This window comes from Eschscholzia californica, unplaced genomic scaffold (assembly GCF_041429995.1).
Source record: "Eschscholzia californica isolate CP2 unplaced genomic scaffold, dmEscCali1.0.p SCAF_5, whole genome shotgun sequence".
NCBI lineage: Eukaryota > Viridiplantae > Streptophyta > Magnoliopsida > Ranunculales > Papaveraceae > Eschscholzia > Eschscholzia californica.
Genome location: NW_028238472.1, coordinates 7,299,377 through 7,318,122, shown reverse-complemented (window position 1 = coordinate 7,318,122; position 18,746 = coordinate 7,299,377). Strand labels below are relative to the sequence as shown.

The following is an 18,746-nucleotide window of genomic DNA, read 5'->3' as shown; positions in this document are numbered from 1 at the left end:
TCAAATATGGCCCCCTTTTTTGATGTAATTGTCCTAACTACCCTTCTTAATTCTAAATTTAAAACATTAAAAAAAACTTATTTCCACCTCACCCCTCTCTCTCTCTCCACCTCATCTCTCTCTACAACTCACCCCTCTCTCTCTCTCCAACTCACCTCTCTCTCTCTCCAACTCACCCCTCTCTCTCTCCAACTCACCTTCATCTTCTCCGATTGAAGTCGCCGGCCGGAGATTTTTCCGGCCGGCGACTTCCCAAAAAAAAAAAAAAAAAAATTTTCTCTCATCTCTCTCTCTCTCTAAAAATCCGGCGAAGGGGGTTTCCCTTCGCCGGAAGCCGTGAACAGACCGATCTGGTCTGTTCACGGCAGACCTTCAAAGGTCTGGCCGTGAACAGACCAGATCTGGTCTGTTCACGGCCAGACCTTCAAAGGTCTGGTCGGCCGTGAACAGACCGATCTGGTCTGTTCACGGCCAGACCTTCAAAGGTCTGGTCGGCCGTGAACAGACCGATATGGTCTGTTCACGGCAGACCTTCAAAGGTCTGGCCGTGAACAGACCAGATCTGGTCTGTTCACGGCTTCCGGCGAAGGGAAACCCCCTTCGCCGGATTTTTAGAGGGAGAGAGAGATTAGTGAAAAAAAAAAAAAAAAAAAAAATTTTTAAGTATGAAGGTCGCCGGCCGGAAAATTTTCCGGCCGGCGACCTTCATGAGAGTGCTGATTGGAGAGAGAGAGGTGAGTGAAAAAAAAAAATTTTTTTTTTTTTTTTTTAAGTTTGAAGGTCGCCGGCCGGAAAATTTTCCGGCCGGCGACCTTCATGAGAGTGCTGATTGGAGAGAGAGAGAGAGAGGTGAGTGAAAAAAAAAAAAATTTTTTTTTTTTTTAAGTTTGATTGCTGACTTGGAGAGAGAGAGAGAGAGGTGAGTTGGAGAGAGGTGAGTTGGAGAGAGGGGACGTGGAGAGAGATGAGTGGTGGAGAGGGAAGTGAGGTGGAATTTAGGTTTTTGTTTTTAATTTTATTTTGAAAATATATTAATGTGAAGGGTAGTTATGACATTTCTATGAAAATAGGGGGTCATATTTGAATTTACAGAAATTTGGGGGCTATAAAGGAAGCTGGTCACAAAGTAGGGGGCCATATAGGAATTAACTCTAAAATAAAATATTTAGAAACATAGAAATATAGAAACTCTTAAATTACTTAGAAATTCTAAAATATAGAAACTCATAATACTAAATAATTATAGAATATCTTTCAAAATATAGAAACTTCTAATTTTAAATATAGAGAATATCTTTCTCTGTCATTCCTCCTCCCTTGACAACATCCTTGCCCTTAAGGATGTTCTCGATCATAGTTAACACTAGGTCTCCCTCATCTTCGATAATTGGTATTTCATCATCAATGCAATATTGAGGATAAATGCCTTCTTTAAAACAAAAACATGAAAAACAGGATGAATTTTAGTTCCATCTGACAATTCCAAACGATACGCCACTGGACCGATTCTTTCCAGTATTTTATATGAACCATAGTACTTTGGAGATAACTTCAGAGACACCCATCTTACTATAGAGCTTCCCTTCTCAGAGCAGATACTCTTATTAGATGCTACTTGTTTGGAGTATCCTCCATATATGATCAGTTTTGTCTCCTTCAATGGATTGATGTTCATCGAACAGTTTGATCGAGAAGAGGGTCTAGGAACATTTTCTTCAATGTGAATTTCCTTGTTTTTGGATTCTTCTTTTTGTATATTCACCAGGATGGCATCGATGTCGTCTTCCTCTGAGATTTTTGTGTTCTCTCTACGAGCTTTCTTCTCCTCTACTTTGGTTGTTTTCTCTCTGTCTTCTCCTTACCTTTCCCGGGCTCCTTAACCATGTACGAAAGACGCTCAAACTCTTCTTGATATTCATAGCAGGACCTTGTTTTTCGTAATTTTGCGAGTGCAACCCCTGCATCATCATACGTCGTTCTCTCCAAACCTACAACCGTTTCGACAAACTCTTCCCATGAACGAAAATCGTTACCTCTTTTAGCCCAACGACACGATTGTAATGCTTTTCCCTCCAAGTAAAGGATTGCAAACTGAATCTTTTGATCTTGTGCAGTGTCATAGAACTCAAAATATTGTTTAGCTTATAGCTTAAAAAATCCATCCTTCTACATCTGATCCGTTAAACCGTGTAAAATATAACCTTTCACCTTTAAAACGATCACATCATTGAGACATAATCTCTCTATCTTCGACCAATCGACCAATCTTCTCAATCAATAATAATTGATTTACCGTCATCTCAGTCATCTTCTCCGCCAGTTCACCTAATTGCTTCTCCATACTTTTTTTTTTCTTTCCGAGTTTGTACCATATACGAGGTTCTCTAACGAAGACAAAAGTAATGTTGAAAGCGAATAATAGGAGCGTCTGCTCTGGATACTAATTGATAAGAACCTTAAAGTCCTTCTCTAGGTCAGCCAAGATAAACGTAATACCAATAGAAAACTTTATTAATAACTTCAAGATTCATATATCCTAACCATGGGCGGACCAATGTGAGGGCAAGAAAGGGCAATTGCCCCTGGGCCTTTTTGCAATTTTTTTAACTGAGTAGGGGTATTTTCGTGATTTTACTTTTCTTTTTTAGAATGTCTGGTGTTGGGGAAGATTTGGGAGGATTTAGGGGTTTCCAAAATCCAATCGAGAGGAAGAAAGAAACCGAGAGTTTGAAGGGATAGAAGATTGGGAGGGAGGATAGAAGATTTGAAGGAAGCTTTGAATAACAAAATTCTTCAATATTTCTATTGATTCAGTCATTACTCATTAAGGTAATCAAAAACTAATTTGTTTTAGTTTCTTTTGTTTTAGGGTTTTATTGTTTTTTTTTCTTTTGAGGTTTGATTGTTCAAGATTATTTTAACCTCTCAAGAATGAAACCTAGGCAAAATTTTCAATTCATAATTGTTGTGACTTTCTAAATTGTTTTGGTTTTTTTTATTTCTCTCTCTAAGTTGTTCAATAATGAATTTGTTAAAGAAAATTATTTTAGGGTTTTTGTTTCTTTCTCTAAATTATTATATCTTGATCTTTAGATAAGAAAACATATGCAATAGATAGTTCATACTTCATAGAAAACTTCTGTAAAAATATTAGAATTTGACTCTAATAGAATTTCATATAAGTTAGTGTTTCAAAATTAACCTTAAACCTAAAGAGGTATTTACTGTTTTCTTGGACAATTAACAATGATTAATAAAAATTTACTTGTAATTTCTTTACTATTATATGAAGTTTTTAGTCGTTAAATTATTTTTTCCATTTTGAGTGTCTCAAATTAGCTCTTGTTGTGTTATATTTTACGAATATTTTGTTTTTGACAGGTACCAAATTGGAAAAATAACATACTTGCAAGTTGCAATTATGCGGATATGTGACAAAGAAAAATAAGGTGGTTCATTCTCATGAGGTATTACCGTACTCCGATAGTTTTTCCAATTTTCATTAGTAAATATGAATACTTTTGAGGGGAATCATCGAAAGCATATCAAATATAATTGAAAGTAGATTGCAGTTTATATAGTATTACATGCTCGCACATAGGAAAAAGTATGTCAAGTCCAAGTCAAAGGTTTGCCTCCCCTGACTTGAAATCCTGGTTCCGCCTCTGATCCTAACTACTATGAACTCAACCATATTTATATGCTACAACCAAACAATTTAGACTCCAACTAGGACTCCTAATTAGACTTCAACTAGGACTCAATTTTTAGAAATATAGAAATATAGATACTCCTAAATTACTTGGAAACTCTAAAATATGGAAACTCCTAATACTAAATAACTATAGAAAATCTTTTAAAATATAGAAACTCCTAATTTTACATATAGAGAATATCTTTTTCTATCATATTATTACATCAAACAAGACGTGATAAGCACGATAACCACCAAATTTTAAACTGCAGCCTAAAGTCAACTAAATTACGAGCCTACGACACAACTAAACTACTTCATTTACACCTTTAATAACTCAAAGTTCGATAAACCATTGATTTCACCTTCGCTAGAGATCGAACTTTGGACTTCTAAGACTTTAGAATAAATGCACTACCAACTGAGCTAAGATAATTGATACACTACATCTACAAATACATATGGTTGGGACCCATTATTAATCACTTTGTCTAGAACAGTTGGATAAAACCACATACCATTGTGGGTCTTGATTACTTTCACTATTCAAAGTCATATCTTCCTTTTTTTTTGTTGAACTAAGTCATATCTTCCTTAGTTCAACAAAAAAAAAAGTCATATCTTCCTTAAATTTTTTTTTTCAAGAAGATATCTTTCTTAACAGATACTGACTGGTTTCACTTTTTTTTTTGAATTGTGATGGATTTCACTTACTCTGATTTTTGAGCCATAATAAATGGCAATAGATCTTCACACCATATTGTTAGATGGCATCATATATATTCTACCAAAAAGTGAACTTGATAAAACTTGAGGTTAGACTAATGTTTTGAGATAAACGAGGTATTACCCTATATTTTGGAGGAATCTTATTCCTCCCAAAGAAATAAGATTTTCCTTGCATTTTCGCGAGTCAAATAATAATCAAGATTGTGATTAATTGCTGACATGTGGTTGTCGCAATTTATTAATTAATAGGACTCTTAATATTACTGGACTTTTAACTAGGTATTTCCTAATATAAATATTGACGCATTCAGACTTTAGACATGGGAGGTAGAAGTTACAAACCAATTTTTTTTTTCCGAACACAGTAATTCGTAAAATATGAAGAAAATATACTTTTATAGTATCTTTCTGTAGTGTAGAAATTTTTGTGTTATTGTATACGCAATGGACCACGTTGACAAAGTAGAGAGTAATTGTTAGAAAATTTGCAAAACAATAAAGATTAATAGAAGTTGATGGAGATTAGAGGCTTGAAACGTGTACTAGAGACGCTTTTCTTAAAGCATTATTTGCTCCCTCTTGATCGAGATTACTTGAAGATTACAAGGCAAATTGCTTCTCAAGATATGACAAATCTTTGTGAAACTACACCAAGTAACTTGTGGAGATTTCACTTAAGGAGCATTAGAACGTATTGAAGATGGCAAAGGTTTTCCGACATAGTTTCTAAACTTTGTTTCACTAACTAAAGTTTGTTTAGAGAAAATCTTATTTATAAAAACAAAAAGATACTACTCAATAAGTAAAAGATATATCTCTCCAATTTTTTTTTTTTTTTTTTAATCAAAAGACACAACTATTAGAGATATAATTTAAATTCAAATATTAGAAACTACGTTTTAATTTTAAAAAAATAAAGTTATTAATTATTTGTTCAAAATTTCCAACAGCATTTGCAAACACAGTAAGTGACTAAATGTACAACGTTCTTGTATATGCAACACACCATCTATGAATTTCATCTCTATATTTGTGTTATTGTATATGCAACAAAGTTATTTTGATAAATTTAATGAAATGGATAAAGCATTTATTATATGAATATATTGCTAGGGCCAAAGGCATAATCAGAGAGTTCATTTTTCAGTTGTGATTTACTCCCTAGCAGAAAGTTTGTAGCTAAAGACACTTGCAGTAGAACTATTGGTTACAGGCAAAATTTCATAGCTAAAGTTTATTTGCTACGGTTTTGTTCATTTGCCAAAGATGGAGGGAGTAACAAAAGCCCTAAATTTTGTAATGACCACTACTATTTTTCGGGAAGATCGAGCACTCCCTAGGATCCATCCATGAACATAAATAATGTATCATGGCCATCTGACTAAAACTATAACTATAACAAGTGTGTTTTAAGATTGGATTCCAGATGGGCCCTCGACCAGTTTTTACGACACTTCCTCCGTTAACTTTTAACACATGTTATATACAATACACCATCACTCATTTATTGTAATAATGCTAAGATGGGTAGCTTAAAAAGCGAAAGTCATTTATGCCTTGTCTTGTGCTCTTAAGACGTATGAACCCATTTCCGTATAAAGTTGTTGCCCTTTGGTCGCATGTCATACTTTTTAGTGACTTTATTCGTTAGGTTAATGTCTTAAAATTATAAAGGTAATAAGACCATATATGAGGCGCAAAATCAAATTGTCGAATATATTTGATATTCTGAAATGCATTATGAATCGTAATCCGAAGTTCTTTCTTAGAGGAAATAACATTTATTGGTAAGACAAATTTAGAAATGGTCCTTAAACATTTGCATATCAAAATGAAATGGAAAATATTAAGAGAGAACTTGAATGAAAAGATGATTTAGATTATTTTGAAATCACTACAGAAATAACCATTTTTATTGACGATTTAAAACCATTGACAAAAGCAAAAACTGGCGGCGAATATTATCTCCAACGATTTTTGAACCGTTGTAAATAGAGCTGTCGAGAATAGTATCACCGACACTCTTTGTACCATTACTAAAAAGGTTCACGATTTACGACAGTTCTAGTGGTCAATGAACTGTCGGAAATATTATAAAAAACAAATAAAAAATAAATTGCCAAGAAGGGCAAGATGCTGACAAGCCACAAAAAAATCATGCAATTGTAGAATCAAAATGTCATAATACAAATTACAACTTCAACTACCAATATGTTCTTTCAACTATAGAACCAAATGTTATAATTGAAGTTTCAACTTAAGCCCCCAAATTACATAATAAGCACCTTTTGGCAACAAACCTTTCATACACTAATCAATGTAATAAAGAACATATTGACTAGGTTTATCCAGTTCCTGCTTCATGATTTCGAATCTGACTTCGACCGATTCGAGATAATCTTGAAGATGAAATAAGAGCTGCTTCCTCATCCACATTATATCAGTTAGAGAACCATTGATTCCATCCATCGTTTCTTCCATCTCTGCTATTATTTGGTATAAATAAGTCAGCTAACTTCTTATTTGTCTTTAAATACTGTAATCATCAAAACTATTTGAATCATATATAGAGTTATGAATGCCAAGAAAAAATGCATATAATTAACAAACATGTGAATGTGTATTAGTGTCCTTACTTTTGTCACCACTTCAAGATAATATGCCCTTACTTCTCGAGCGCTTATCCGAAATGGATACACGAGTAACACCCCATACATATTATCATTCGATACGGAAATGCAGTTAGGATGTTGGCATTCAAGAAAGCCTAAATAGTTTCTTAGTGACAAATGAAGGTAAGTTTGTTGCTCTTTCAGCAATACTTTTAGTCAAAAGCTGAGATGCACGCCCATCCTAAACCTTTTAAGTAATTATACATGAGGACACCTAATAGAGCTTAAAGCAAAGCACAAATCATTTGAATATACATTTCAAACAACATACGAACTCACAATTTACAAAGATGAGAATGTTCGACAAATTTATACACTTAGATGATTAGAGTTCGTATGTTATAATTTGGAAGAAAACGTAAAAACCTAAAATAGGATGTTCAGAGTGACGATGCCAAATGTCAAACAATTATTGAAATTAAGTAAGTGTTATTGTGGTGAATAATAAGTGTATAATGGACTAACTAGATTAAATAAAAATAGGATGTTCAGAGTGACGATGCCGGTGTAAAATAAAGATTAAATAACTCTAAATACTCAACTTTATTAAAACTTCAAAGGGGTTTTTCTCTCAATCTGAGAATAATGGACTAACTAGATATCCTTTTATAGGATTCTGGACTTTCTTAGATAGACTTGAATTAGACTTTCCTAAATAATTAAAATAGTGCAACTGCCTAAATGACTAGACTCAAATCTGGACCTTTCCAATTATTGGAAATACTAAAATAACATAATTTCCTAAACCTATATTCTCTAATAATCATACTAAAATTGGGACTTCCTAAAACTACTCTCTATGGCCGGTTGGCCCATGACCGAGTTCGGTCATAGAAAAAGTCTCCACGCCGGGTGCCCCTGCATCAGTTATGTAAGTAGCAAAACTTCCAATTCATCCGCCTAAGCAATCAATTTGTTCATCGACAGTGCCTGAAAAGCGGAGTGAGTAGGTGAAAAGTCACATAACAATTAAAAGATTTACTTAATTGATCGTAGGAAATCAAGTTGAACTCCGAACTTGAAATATAATAAACATTATCAATGGAAATAGAGTCACGAAAAAAACTCTACCCACGTGTTTAACAAAAAAATGGTCACATACGCGTATTTGAACTAGCAATTTGAATTCTTTTCTATTTTGCATGGGAGATACTCTTACCCAGTTGTTTCTAGAATGGCATTACATTTTTTTTGAGACAAAAACAAAATATCTATTGATTGTGAATTAGTCCAAGAACGTTGATGTTACGGTTAGAGATAGAACAGTTAGTAAAACAAAGAGTAGGGCTCGTTCTATTCTTTCTAGGGTTTATAGCAAGGTTATGAGCTTTACTGTTAAATTTTCTATTAACTTAAGAAAAGAAATGCTTTCAAAAGATGGAACTATCTTCTTGACATGGAGGAAATTGTATGAGTTTGGAATTGAAGACAACCTCTAGAGGCCGTGCGGGCTTTTGTGTAATTGTGTAGGATCTTCGCGTGTTTAATTTGGCACCAATAATTTTTGGACCATTATTCATTTAGCCGTCCAAAATGCGTTACAACTAAAGATTGGTTTTTTTTTGGTTGTCAATATGTGGACAAACGTAATTCTTAAGTGGACACAAACCTCTTTGGGTGTAAAAATAATCTATTAGTTTTCGGGGACAATTGTATTTTACTTTCTCTCTCTAAAATTCTTACTGCCATCACCACCAAGATCCAAAGTTTTTCGGATCAGACTATCAGCCATGTCTACTAAAATTGCCAATTTCTCGTTTCTAGTATTTATGAGATACATTACCATGTGTTTTTTGGTTTCCAGGTCTTTTTTGGTTTGGACATTTGATTTGTCCTTTTCAATCAACTATTAATCAGATGGTAAAATCTTTAATTGTGTTCACTGATTAACAATGGATTTGATCTTCCTGTATATTGAACGAATCACAAATACATATTTTGATAAAACAATCTACATCTCTCTATACACACTCAAATATTTCTAGAGAGAGAGATTTTTAGAGAGAGAAGAGGTGGAATCATGCATACAGTATTTTCTATCTGGATCTCGATTGTTTTAGAGATATAAATCGTTGAAAGAAAATCTATGTTTAATGTTTTAGAAGAACTTGACAGAGAATTCGAAGGAAGAACAAAGGGAGTGTTTTCTGGATTTGATTATGAAAATTTTGGGCTGAAGAAGAATGAAGCATCCAAGGAAGAAGATGTTGTCCACATAAAAAAAAAAGTAACTAATTGTGTTTCCACCCAATAATGTTGTCCACATAAAAAAATTGATTGTCCGTATATTGCCCACCTTTTTTTTTGTGCTTCAGTTTTGACTTTTCAGGAAGGATCAATGCATTTGCCCTCTATTAAAACTTCGGAGTGAATATTAATTGTGTAGGATCTCCATAACCGTTTTCTTCAAGAGAGATTTTCGAGTAAATATTTGATTTTGTCCGGCGAAAGGTTATCCCTTCGTCGTAATCCCTCTTTCCTTTCATGAAATAGTTGGTTGTTTTGTTTCTTGATTTCGTTTTTAAATCTCTTACCATCAAATTAGAGGAGAGAGAGACGATTCTCCATGGAAGAAGAAACTTTTTATCTTTTCAAGAGGAAAATTATCAACCAAATCGATTAAATAATGACAACACCACAAGAAGAAGATTATAGACCAGTTGTTCTTACCCTTTTCCCATACCCAGTCAATCCCAATTTCCAAGATCAATTCTCTCAGAAATTCAAAACTCTCATTCGAACAGATGTTGTTGACAGTTAGTGATGTCTTCAATTCCATCTCGAAACCCTAAATTGTTTACCATCACCTGGTTGTGTTTTGACAGTTAGTGATGTTCTTGATCATATTGATTTTGATTGAATGTTATCGGAGAGAAATTGTGGTTGGAAATACAGGTTGTATATATTTTGATGTTGTTGCTGATTTTGCTGTTATTTATTAATTGACATTCTCAGAAGAATTCTGATGTTGGTGGTATTATGGTATGCGGCTTTACCAAGGATGGTCTATCTACTACAACTATGGCAGCCTAGAGGAATGTAAATTATTATTTTCTTTATTATTTGTTGACCTTTAGGGTCCTTTCATCCGCGATCTTTAGAATCCTTTCATCTTTCGACCTTTAGGGTCATTTTATCGAGTCGGTGTCTAATCCCATTTCTCTTCATTAGCCACTTTGCATTTAAAGGTATGTAACTCTCATGAAGTTCTCAGAGGAGAGAAATAATTATGATCATCTATGTAACATTGTGATTTAATTACTTATGAATGAAAATTTGTTTAAAAAAAAACAAACTTCGGAGAAAATGTATATACACGTGTATTGACTGTCCTTATAGACTGACTGAGGTTAAACTTTGTTTTTCGAAGAATTTGGTGACTCACTCCATTAACCACAAATTAATACATTAAGAAAAATACTAATATGACGATACGAAGATACAACAAAAGAACAAATAATGTACATTAACCACTATAATTATGACATTTGAAAATACTAATCCAAATTACAACAAATAGTTAAGTAGTTTCCAAAGGTTGGATGGTCAATATCATCATTGTATGGGAGTGAGCCGGATGACAAAAAACGGTGTCAACTATAGGTAGTATCTCCAAACTTACATCATTAGGTCAAGGATTAGTGTTTGAAACACCAATTACTTACCTATCTTTCTCTTTCATGTGAAGTTTGTTAGAATCATAAAGACTCGAAACTATGATTTCTTTAGTCGATAATGGAAATATTATGTCACACCTTACGTTTAAGGGGAACAAGTTTTAGTTTACTTCACAAAGAAAAAAGATATAAATTTTTTTGACATGGACTCCAGGAGCAATTACATTCAATATGTCATAGATACATCATGAACAAATGCATAATTTGAATAAGCACTTTAACTACTATCATCATAGACATCTTAGACCCTAAAGAATATATAAACCCTTAAGACTATCATCAGGACATGAAAACTCGTTCCAATCTTTAGTTTATTTATGCACCTTAACACAAATCAATATTGATAGATTATGTTTCTACACTGAATTGAACTCCTAACCTTGAGATTTTAGAGTAGATCCACACCCACATGACCAAATAATTGTTGGCTTTTCTTGTACTACCCACTTATTCCTTGCATATATGTGTGTGTCAATTTATACCCAATCATTTGAACTCCCAACTTCATATTGGTGTGCAATTTTAGTATTGTACTCGTTATTAGAGAAATCAGCCCCAACAAGTGGGCATATAATTTTAATTTGAGGTGGGGATCCAACACTAGGAAGAAGACATAAGCCATGATGTCATTTTTGTTACTTCCCCTTATCTTTTAAAATAAAGCTCCTTCTTTTCATGCCCACTATGTGTATATATGACACCATATACATGCCTGGTATCACTTTCCCACTCCTATACTTGGCCCCCACCATGCCCAACTAACTCTCTATTGGGATCGATTGATCTTATTAGGGTTCAAGCATATGAGTTTTTTTTTTTGATATCATATGCTTCTCATGGGTATACATCTAAACATTTCTCCTACTAGTTTTGGGAAGTGATTTGATCATTGAGAGATTGATTTTACTTAATCAATACTGTTGTGTTAATTCTTTGGAAATGTAATCTTTAATGAATATTGAGCACTTAGGGTTAACTAGTTTTCTTGGCAGTGTTTGGGTTAGGTTGCTCTTTAGTTTCTTAAAATTGGTCTAATTCAGTTTTTTCTTCCTAATCAAAGATTGTGGTTGATAGCATTCATACCAAAAAATTGACATTTTTTTTTATAATATAAAAAAAATTTCGTTTGCATGATTCTTTTTAGATTTGAAACTATTGATTTGATTATAAACTATACAAGGCAAGCTCCACTTTTGTTTAAAAATAATAATCAAGCATGTATGCGTTATAAGGGCACGTGTATTGTATGTTGTTAGCAGCCTTTGTGCAGTTGTGTTTCAAATCAGTGATGGGAATGTGGGGCATACCAAACCTAAGGATAATAAGGATAAATAATAGTGACAGTGTGACACAAACAACTAGTGGATCACATATCATACACATTATATCAATGAATGCCTATAAGGAGTGGGAGTGAGAGAGAGAAGGGCAGTGCTTAAATAGTCACTGTGATTCAATTTTTTATGCATATAATAAAATAGAATTGCTTATTGGGTGAGAATGTTCTATTAGGGTCTGTTTGTTTTGTGAGAAAGTCTGAGTAAGAAACTCTAACTTTTTTTAATGAGAAAGAAAGTCAATTTTTTCGGGTAAGAAATGATACTTTTAGCTATTTGATAGAGGTGTGGAAAATCGGAGTGCCTTTAGAAAATAGTTTAAATAGTGTTAATTTTTTGGATCATCCAACCCATAATAGTGTGCTCTTCTGTTATTAACCTAATAACTGAAGGTGCCTTTAAAATTCGTCACCATCTTCTCCAAGAAGACAATAACCCTAAAATCGGTCTCCATCCCTAAAATCGTTCTCCATCCTTCTCTTGAAATTAGTTGTAGATGCAACAACAATAAGTGTGTAAACCAATTGAATTTGAATCAGGAGTAAGTTTCATGATAAAATCGATTCACACATCCATAAAAGATAGTCCATAAATCTAGAGTATGAATCAAAAGTGAATTTCATAAACCTAGGGTTTCATATATCTAGGGTTTCATTAGAGAGGAAAAGAGAGAATTCTGTTGCAGTGAGTTTCACCTGAGAGTTATTGTTTCATAATAGGTTTACTGCCAAAGAATACAAGGAGTGCAGTGGTGACCGGAACTCATCTTCGTCGGATACAGTAAGATGATAATGGACAGGTATATCCCGAAGTTGCAAAAACATCTACCTATAAAGAATCATTGACTACCAGAGATTATTTGGAGATGATCTGTACTTCGAGATGGGTCAAAGTAATTGGAAATTTGTTTGAAAGATCTCAATTGGACAGTTGATTTGGCAGAGATTATTTGGAGTTGTTTGAATGATAAAAAAAATTCTTGTTATTGGCTGAGTTCTTCTTGCTGATAGTTAGAGAAGAGAGAGAAAGATGATGATTCGGTTCTCATACTTGAAGAGAGGGAGAGAGATGTTCAGTTGGGTTAACTAGAAAGAGAGAGAGGGAGAACCAGAAAGAGAGAGGAAGAGACGGGAGATAGATTGAGATGTAGTTTATGGGAGGAGAGAGAGCGTGAAATGGATTGAGTAAGAAAAGCCTTTTCTCATCTTTATGGTAGGAATTTTTTTAAGCCTATTTGCCAACTTTTTTTTCTCACAAGAAATTCATTTGCACACTATTTAGGCTCTATCAAACGCTAGAAATCTATTTTCTTAAGAAATTCGGTTTTCTTACCCACTTTAGAAGCATATCAAACAAACCCTTAGTGAAATTGATCATTAGAATTTCTAATTTCTTACAAAATTAACATTATAACAGAAATTCAATCTTGAATCTGGTGAAGAAGTCAAACAACGTCCCCTTACCAGAGGCGTGGATCAGGGGATGCGACTTGTGAGATGGCGTATGGGCTCCCTCTGGACCTTTTTTTTTTTGTTCTGTAAAAACTGTTTAGTGTTGATAGTTTTAGATTAAATGTCATTGTAGATTGGAATAAAATGGTAGCTCATCTGGCATCTAATTTAACTTGTGCCTAAGAGGACAAAGATTTCAACTCTAATGAAGTAAGAGATGCGGTGGTCCTCCTGTCAATGTCTTATGAAGTATAAGAAACCCGACAAGCATGAGGTGCTTATTTCGTGGTTTCCTAAAGAATATTTGTTAATAAGAGAATCACACGTCACCCGTGCAAAACATGTGACGTGTTGTTTTTTTTTTATGAGATACAACGAAATTAAAATCAAAACGGGAGTTCTTACAAGAAGGAAGACTAAACTAAGTAACCGAAATAAAAGATGGGATTACATTCCACATTTTTTTGTGGAGATTGGTGCGTCCCCATTTGGCTAGAGCGTCCACCTTAGTATTACATTCTCTGGGAGCATGCGAGAATATGATATTTGTGAAATGTTGCTTGAGGTTGAGGATCTTTGAGATGATTTGTGTGGATTTCTAGTTAATACCTACGTAGTTGCTTTCAATGTTTTTGATGATATTTTGATTATCACTTTCAATATGTACCTGTTGTATTTGAAGTTATATAGCCCATTATATGTCATAGAGTACAACTAGACATTCGCATTCTTCCGCATTTTGTCCTCTAATTGTATCTGCAACCGCTATGATGAATTTTGCTTCATCATCATGAATAATACATCCTATCCCTGCTGGTTATGTGAGTTTTGTAAACGAAGCGTATACGTTTATTTTAAGGAATGGTGTCGATGGAGGTCTCCATTGTTTTTGCTGTGGTTTCTTGCTTTTATTGTTTAGTATGGCCTCTACTCTTAGTGGTGTGGTAGATGTGGTATTGATCCGGTTGATCATCTGCATTGGTGTTTGTTTCTGAGTGGTGAAGCAATTTTCGCACCTAACTTTCCAAATAAACCATAAACTTTTAGCATATAAATTAGTTATATTCTCATCCAATTCTTTCCATTGTGGGATACATTGCCTTACCATGGTTATCTGTTCTATTCTGACCTATACTGAAACCATATCGCTCTTGCGTAGTTGCAGTGTAGCATTACATGGTCTAGAGTTTCTGCCTCATCACGGTTAATACAAGTGTATATATTACCAATATAGCTACCAATTTTGTCTCGAACGGGTAGGTTGTTCGTACAATATTTCCACAAGAATAGTTTTATGCGAGGTATCATATTAAGATTCCATACAAAAAATCAATCAAAAGAGTCTTTCATCAGTACGTTATTTTCATTTCTTAGGTGGTTATACATGGATTTGATCGAAAATTTACCTGATTTGGATAGGGTCCATTTTGCTTAGTCCTCCTGAGCATGCTGCAAATTGATACTAAAAATAACATTACAAGTATCATTATCAAAACAAGTATTAATTAAGTTAGTGTTCCAAGTGTTATTAGTAATTAATTGGGCCACCCAGGTAAGACTCAGGTTATTCTGGTTAGTAATAGGAAGGGGATGGTTGGGGATCCAATAATCATACCAGATGTTAATATGAGTGCCTTTATTGATATCCCTAAAGACAAGGCTAGCTACATGATTGTAATTTTTGCAGATGGCCTTCCAAGGCCAAAAGTGGTTAGTTTTAGGAGGAAAAGGGTTCATCTATTTCGGGAAGTATTTGGCTTTGAGTACCTTAACCCAAATAGATTGTGGCTTATATATGAGATGCCAATTTAGCTTGTTGAGGAAGGCTTGATTATCAAGATGGGGGAGACGGAGACCTAATCCTCCGAGTTTACGTGGGCGACAAATGGAGGACCAGTTGATGGTATGGAAGGTTTTAGATTTTCCCCACTAGAAAGTTTTGTGGAGGGACTCGATGTTGTGACAAATGCCTTTAAGTATGGCGAAGCACTGCATTTGGTATCGGGGAACGGCTGCTGCAATAGTGGAAATTACTATCGAGCGACCAACTTGGGAGAGGAGGTTGATTTGCCACTTGGAGAGTTTGTTGTGGATTTGAGTGAGAAGGGAGTGAAAGGCCTGCTTTTTGTTTCTATCAAATGAAAAGATTTGTGCCCAAGTATTTATCGCCGGTTGAAGATTGATAGACTTTGAGATTCCGCATAATCATTCTTTTAAATTTTGGATGCGAGTTTTTAGAGAAGAAAATGGTGGATTTTGCGTAGTTGATCATCTAGCCAGACGCCTCACTGAATTCTTTAAGAATTTGTTTGAGATTAAACACGTTCTCAAGAGTGGTTTGGCCAAAGATAATGCAATCGTCAGCAAATAGAGATGTTTTATAGAAAGACTGGAGTTTGGGATCGGGAAGCCTATGAAAGAGTTGGGATCAGGAAGCCTATGTGACGTGTTGGTTAGTGTGGGTATTTGACGGGGGTATATTTCGTAAGGTTGTACTTTATCGCATCTACCTCAACATCACCCAAGATGTAGTCGTGCTACGTTACCTCTTCAAGTAGCTAGTAGTGCAAAAAATTGTGTAAAAATTATTAAATTTGTGGTCATTTAATTTAAAATCAATTGGCAATGAATGGATAAGACCTAGAAATTATATGCTTGGTTGCTAGATACTCCTTCTCTCATGTGGGATTATCCTCACACGTCCCCTCACGTGTGGCGTATTTTAACTTAACACGTGTTCTTTTTTGGGTGACGTGTAGCATGTGCGGCTTTTAAGCCAATCACGTGTGAGCTTAGCTTGGGTACCATGTTAATTTTGTGCTCATCCAACACAAAACTAATTGGTAATGCGTGGGGAGGACCTAGACATTATATATTTGGTTGCTAATTTGTAACAAAAAAAAAACTCACAACTAGCTGGTAATGAGGGGAGATGACTTAGACATTATATGCTTGGTTGCTAAATACCCCTTCTCTCGTATGGGACAATTCTCACAAAAATTAAGGTAGGCATAGCACTACTCTTTTTGTTGAGAAAGAAAAACTAAAGAACACAACCTAACTCAAAGACACTCGTAAGGATTCTGGCAGGGACGGGAACTAGAAGGCGGACATCTTAAATGGGTACCTGGCATAGCATTACTCTATCACAGTAGATGTTTTTTTTTGTCGAAAGATCACATAGTAGATGTTGGTAGCCCATTTTATATCATGTTAGGTGAAGACTATTTTGGTTTCTTACTTTCACATGGCCTATATTACGTATGCTGGATTTAACTTCCAGCACTCTGCATATTACAATCACACCTTCATTCGAAATAAAATCAAAACTTAGTAAACCCGAAAAGTAAAACCAAACTAACCTAAAAAGAATATTACTCGGTTACTCGTATCATTTACACTAGTAAAATTAAGATAAAGAACCATCACCCCATCACGTCATAAGAAACAATCTTGTAGGGTTTAAGTATAACCCTGTTCATATTTGCTAAATAGATCTTGAGATTTAGCATTTCTAAATGCACAACATCCCATTAAATAAACTACAATTAGGGCAATAAGAGTGATTAACAAAAATATATCTACTTTCCTCCATTCTATCTTAAGATTAGCTAGTAATCCCGCTTTACACGAATCACACCCATAACAAAGTTGCGTCTGCTCGTTGCTCCACAATAGGCAATCCATGTCAGCTCCTGTATTTATCGGACTAATCCAATAAGTCGGATTAGTGAACGTGAACCCACATAGTGTCGGTGGTTTGCAACACCCTGACTAAAATCCAAGTACAAAAAATTAGAAGAACTCTTTCCGGTGTTTAGGTATGGTGTAAACATTGTGTAAGAAAATATAGTAAAAGAAGATTTTGTGTACCTGCAAAGGAGTAATATGTGAGTTGAAGAAATCCTGTGCTGCTCGATACCTTTGGTTCATCTCCGCGCACATACTAGAGGTACTAAGACATTTCCGGATGGAGTCCCATTCGAAGGAGTTTTGTACCCTTTGACGTAAAAAGCCAGAATAGTCGTCAAGCCGATATTCTAAATAAGATCTACTCGGAACAATGTGACCAGATCCATTAAGAGTAACCATATAAATGAACACAACTAAACAACATAAAAGTATGATCATAATGAACATAGAAACTAAGTAGAATATAAGTAGCCAAGTGATCCTCCAAAAACCTCCAACAAGGCCTGCAATTCCTACAACCAAAATCATAATACCTAAAATTATTATAGGCCATTGTAAGATCTTAACACAAGAATTATCGGGTTGAGTCGTGAGCCATATTCCTGCACCGATAATAGGAACGGATAGAAGCATTGCTATGAAGTTGATGGCACCTATGATGCTATGACTCAAATCCATGTTTAAAGGATGTTAGAAATATAAACTTGAAGAGTTTTGGTGAAGAAGTATTGGAGCAAGAAAGGGTAAAAAGTTGGATTTTAGGGTTGATTTAAGATGCTTTTGTTTCATGCTTTGGGTTTAGAAAAAAGTAAAGATACTAAAGCAATATTGGCTATGAGTAATGGGTCAAAAAGATTGTTTTTAAGCTTTTTGTTTGTCTGGTAAAAGTGATTACTTTTTTCTTTTGAAACTAACATGGGAAATTTTGTATGGACCAAAAGTTTTTGTTACACTGTGGTGTGGCTAATAAATTTTCCTTGTTGTTATTGGGGTGTGAACACAAAAAAAAAGCGTGGTACGTATAAGGTTTCCCAACTCACATTCTCCTGAGGTGCAGTGGGAAACTTTTTATTTTCAGATTATATAGACGCCTCCATTGTTGCTAAAGACGCTCCCTTTGTACATGAATCTGCCACAAAAATATATGTAGGTGTGCTTAAAGAACTTACCCTAAACTAATTGAACCAAATTCTACATTGGGTCTTAGGGAGATTTAATTAGAGCCCCTACTTGGTGTTAATAGTGCCCTCGACCCCTTTGCGAAGGTCAATTAGCTTGGACCACCCCACGCATAAACGCCTTCCGTTTCGTTGGGTCGAATCGATTGTGAGGAGAAAATTGGTTCGACATCACCAATTTCAACTCTAAAACAAAATGACTGGTCGAACCAACCGATTTTTTTACCAAAAAATGATCTGATCCTACAGTTTAACTTTAACCCAAATGAACCCACTAAGTTTATCAACTGGATCGTTCAACAAAAAAAAAGTTTA

At 34.7% G+C, this 18,746-nt stretch overlaps 1 protein-coding gene across 1 annotated transcript; it reads right to left on the bottom strand.

Moving 5' to 3' along the window:
* Positions 1-16,907: 16,907 nt before the first annotated feature.
* LOC147536694 (protein TORNADO 2-like) lies at positions 16,908-18,027 on the bottom strand. Its single transcript, XM_086641846.1, has 2 exons — positions 17,434-18,027; positions 16,908-17,334 (listed from the first exon to the last, which is right to left on the bottom strand). The coding sequence occupies exons 1-2, from the start codon at positions 17,929-17,931 to the stop codon at positions 17,023-17,025; spliced, it is 810 nt and encodes a 269-aa protein (XP_086497972.1). The 5' UTR covers positions 17,932-18,027; the 3' UTR covers positions 16,908-17,022.
* Positions 18,028-18,746: the final 719 nt, after the last annotated feature.

What these genes read in the sequence shown, in the direction of transcription:
- LOC147536694 (XM_086641846.1), bottom strand. Translation starts at nt 17,931, where the DNA reads ATGGATTTGAGTCATAGCATCATAGGTGCCATCAACTTCATAGCAATG. An exon ending in CACATATTACTCCTTTGCAG is followed by an intron (nt 17,335 to 17,433) that starts GTACACAAAATC and finishes CTTGGATTTTAG; the next exon opens with TCAGGGTGTTGCAAACCACC.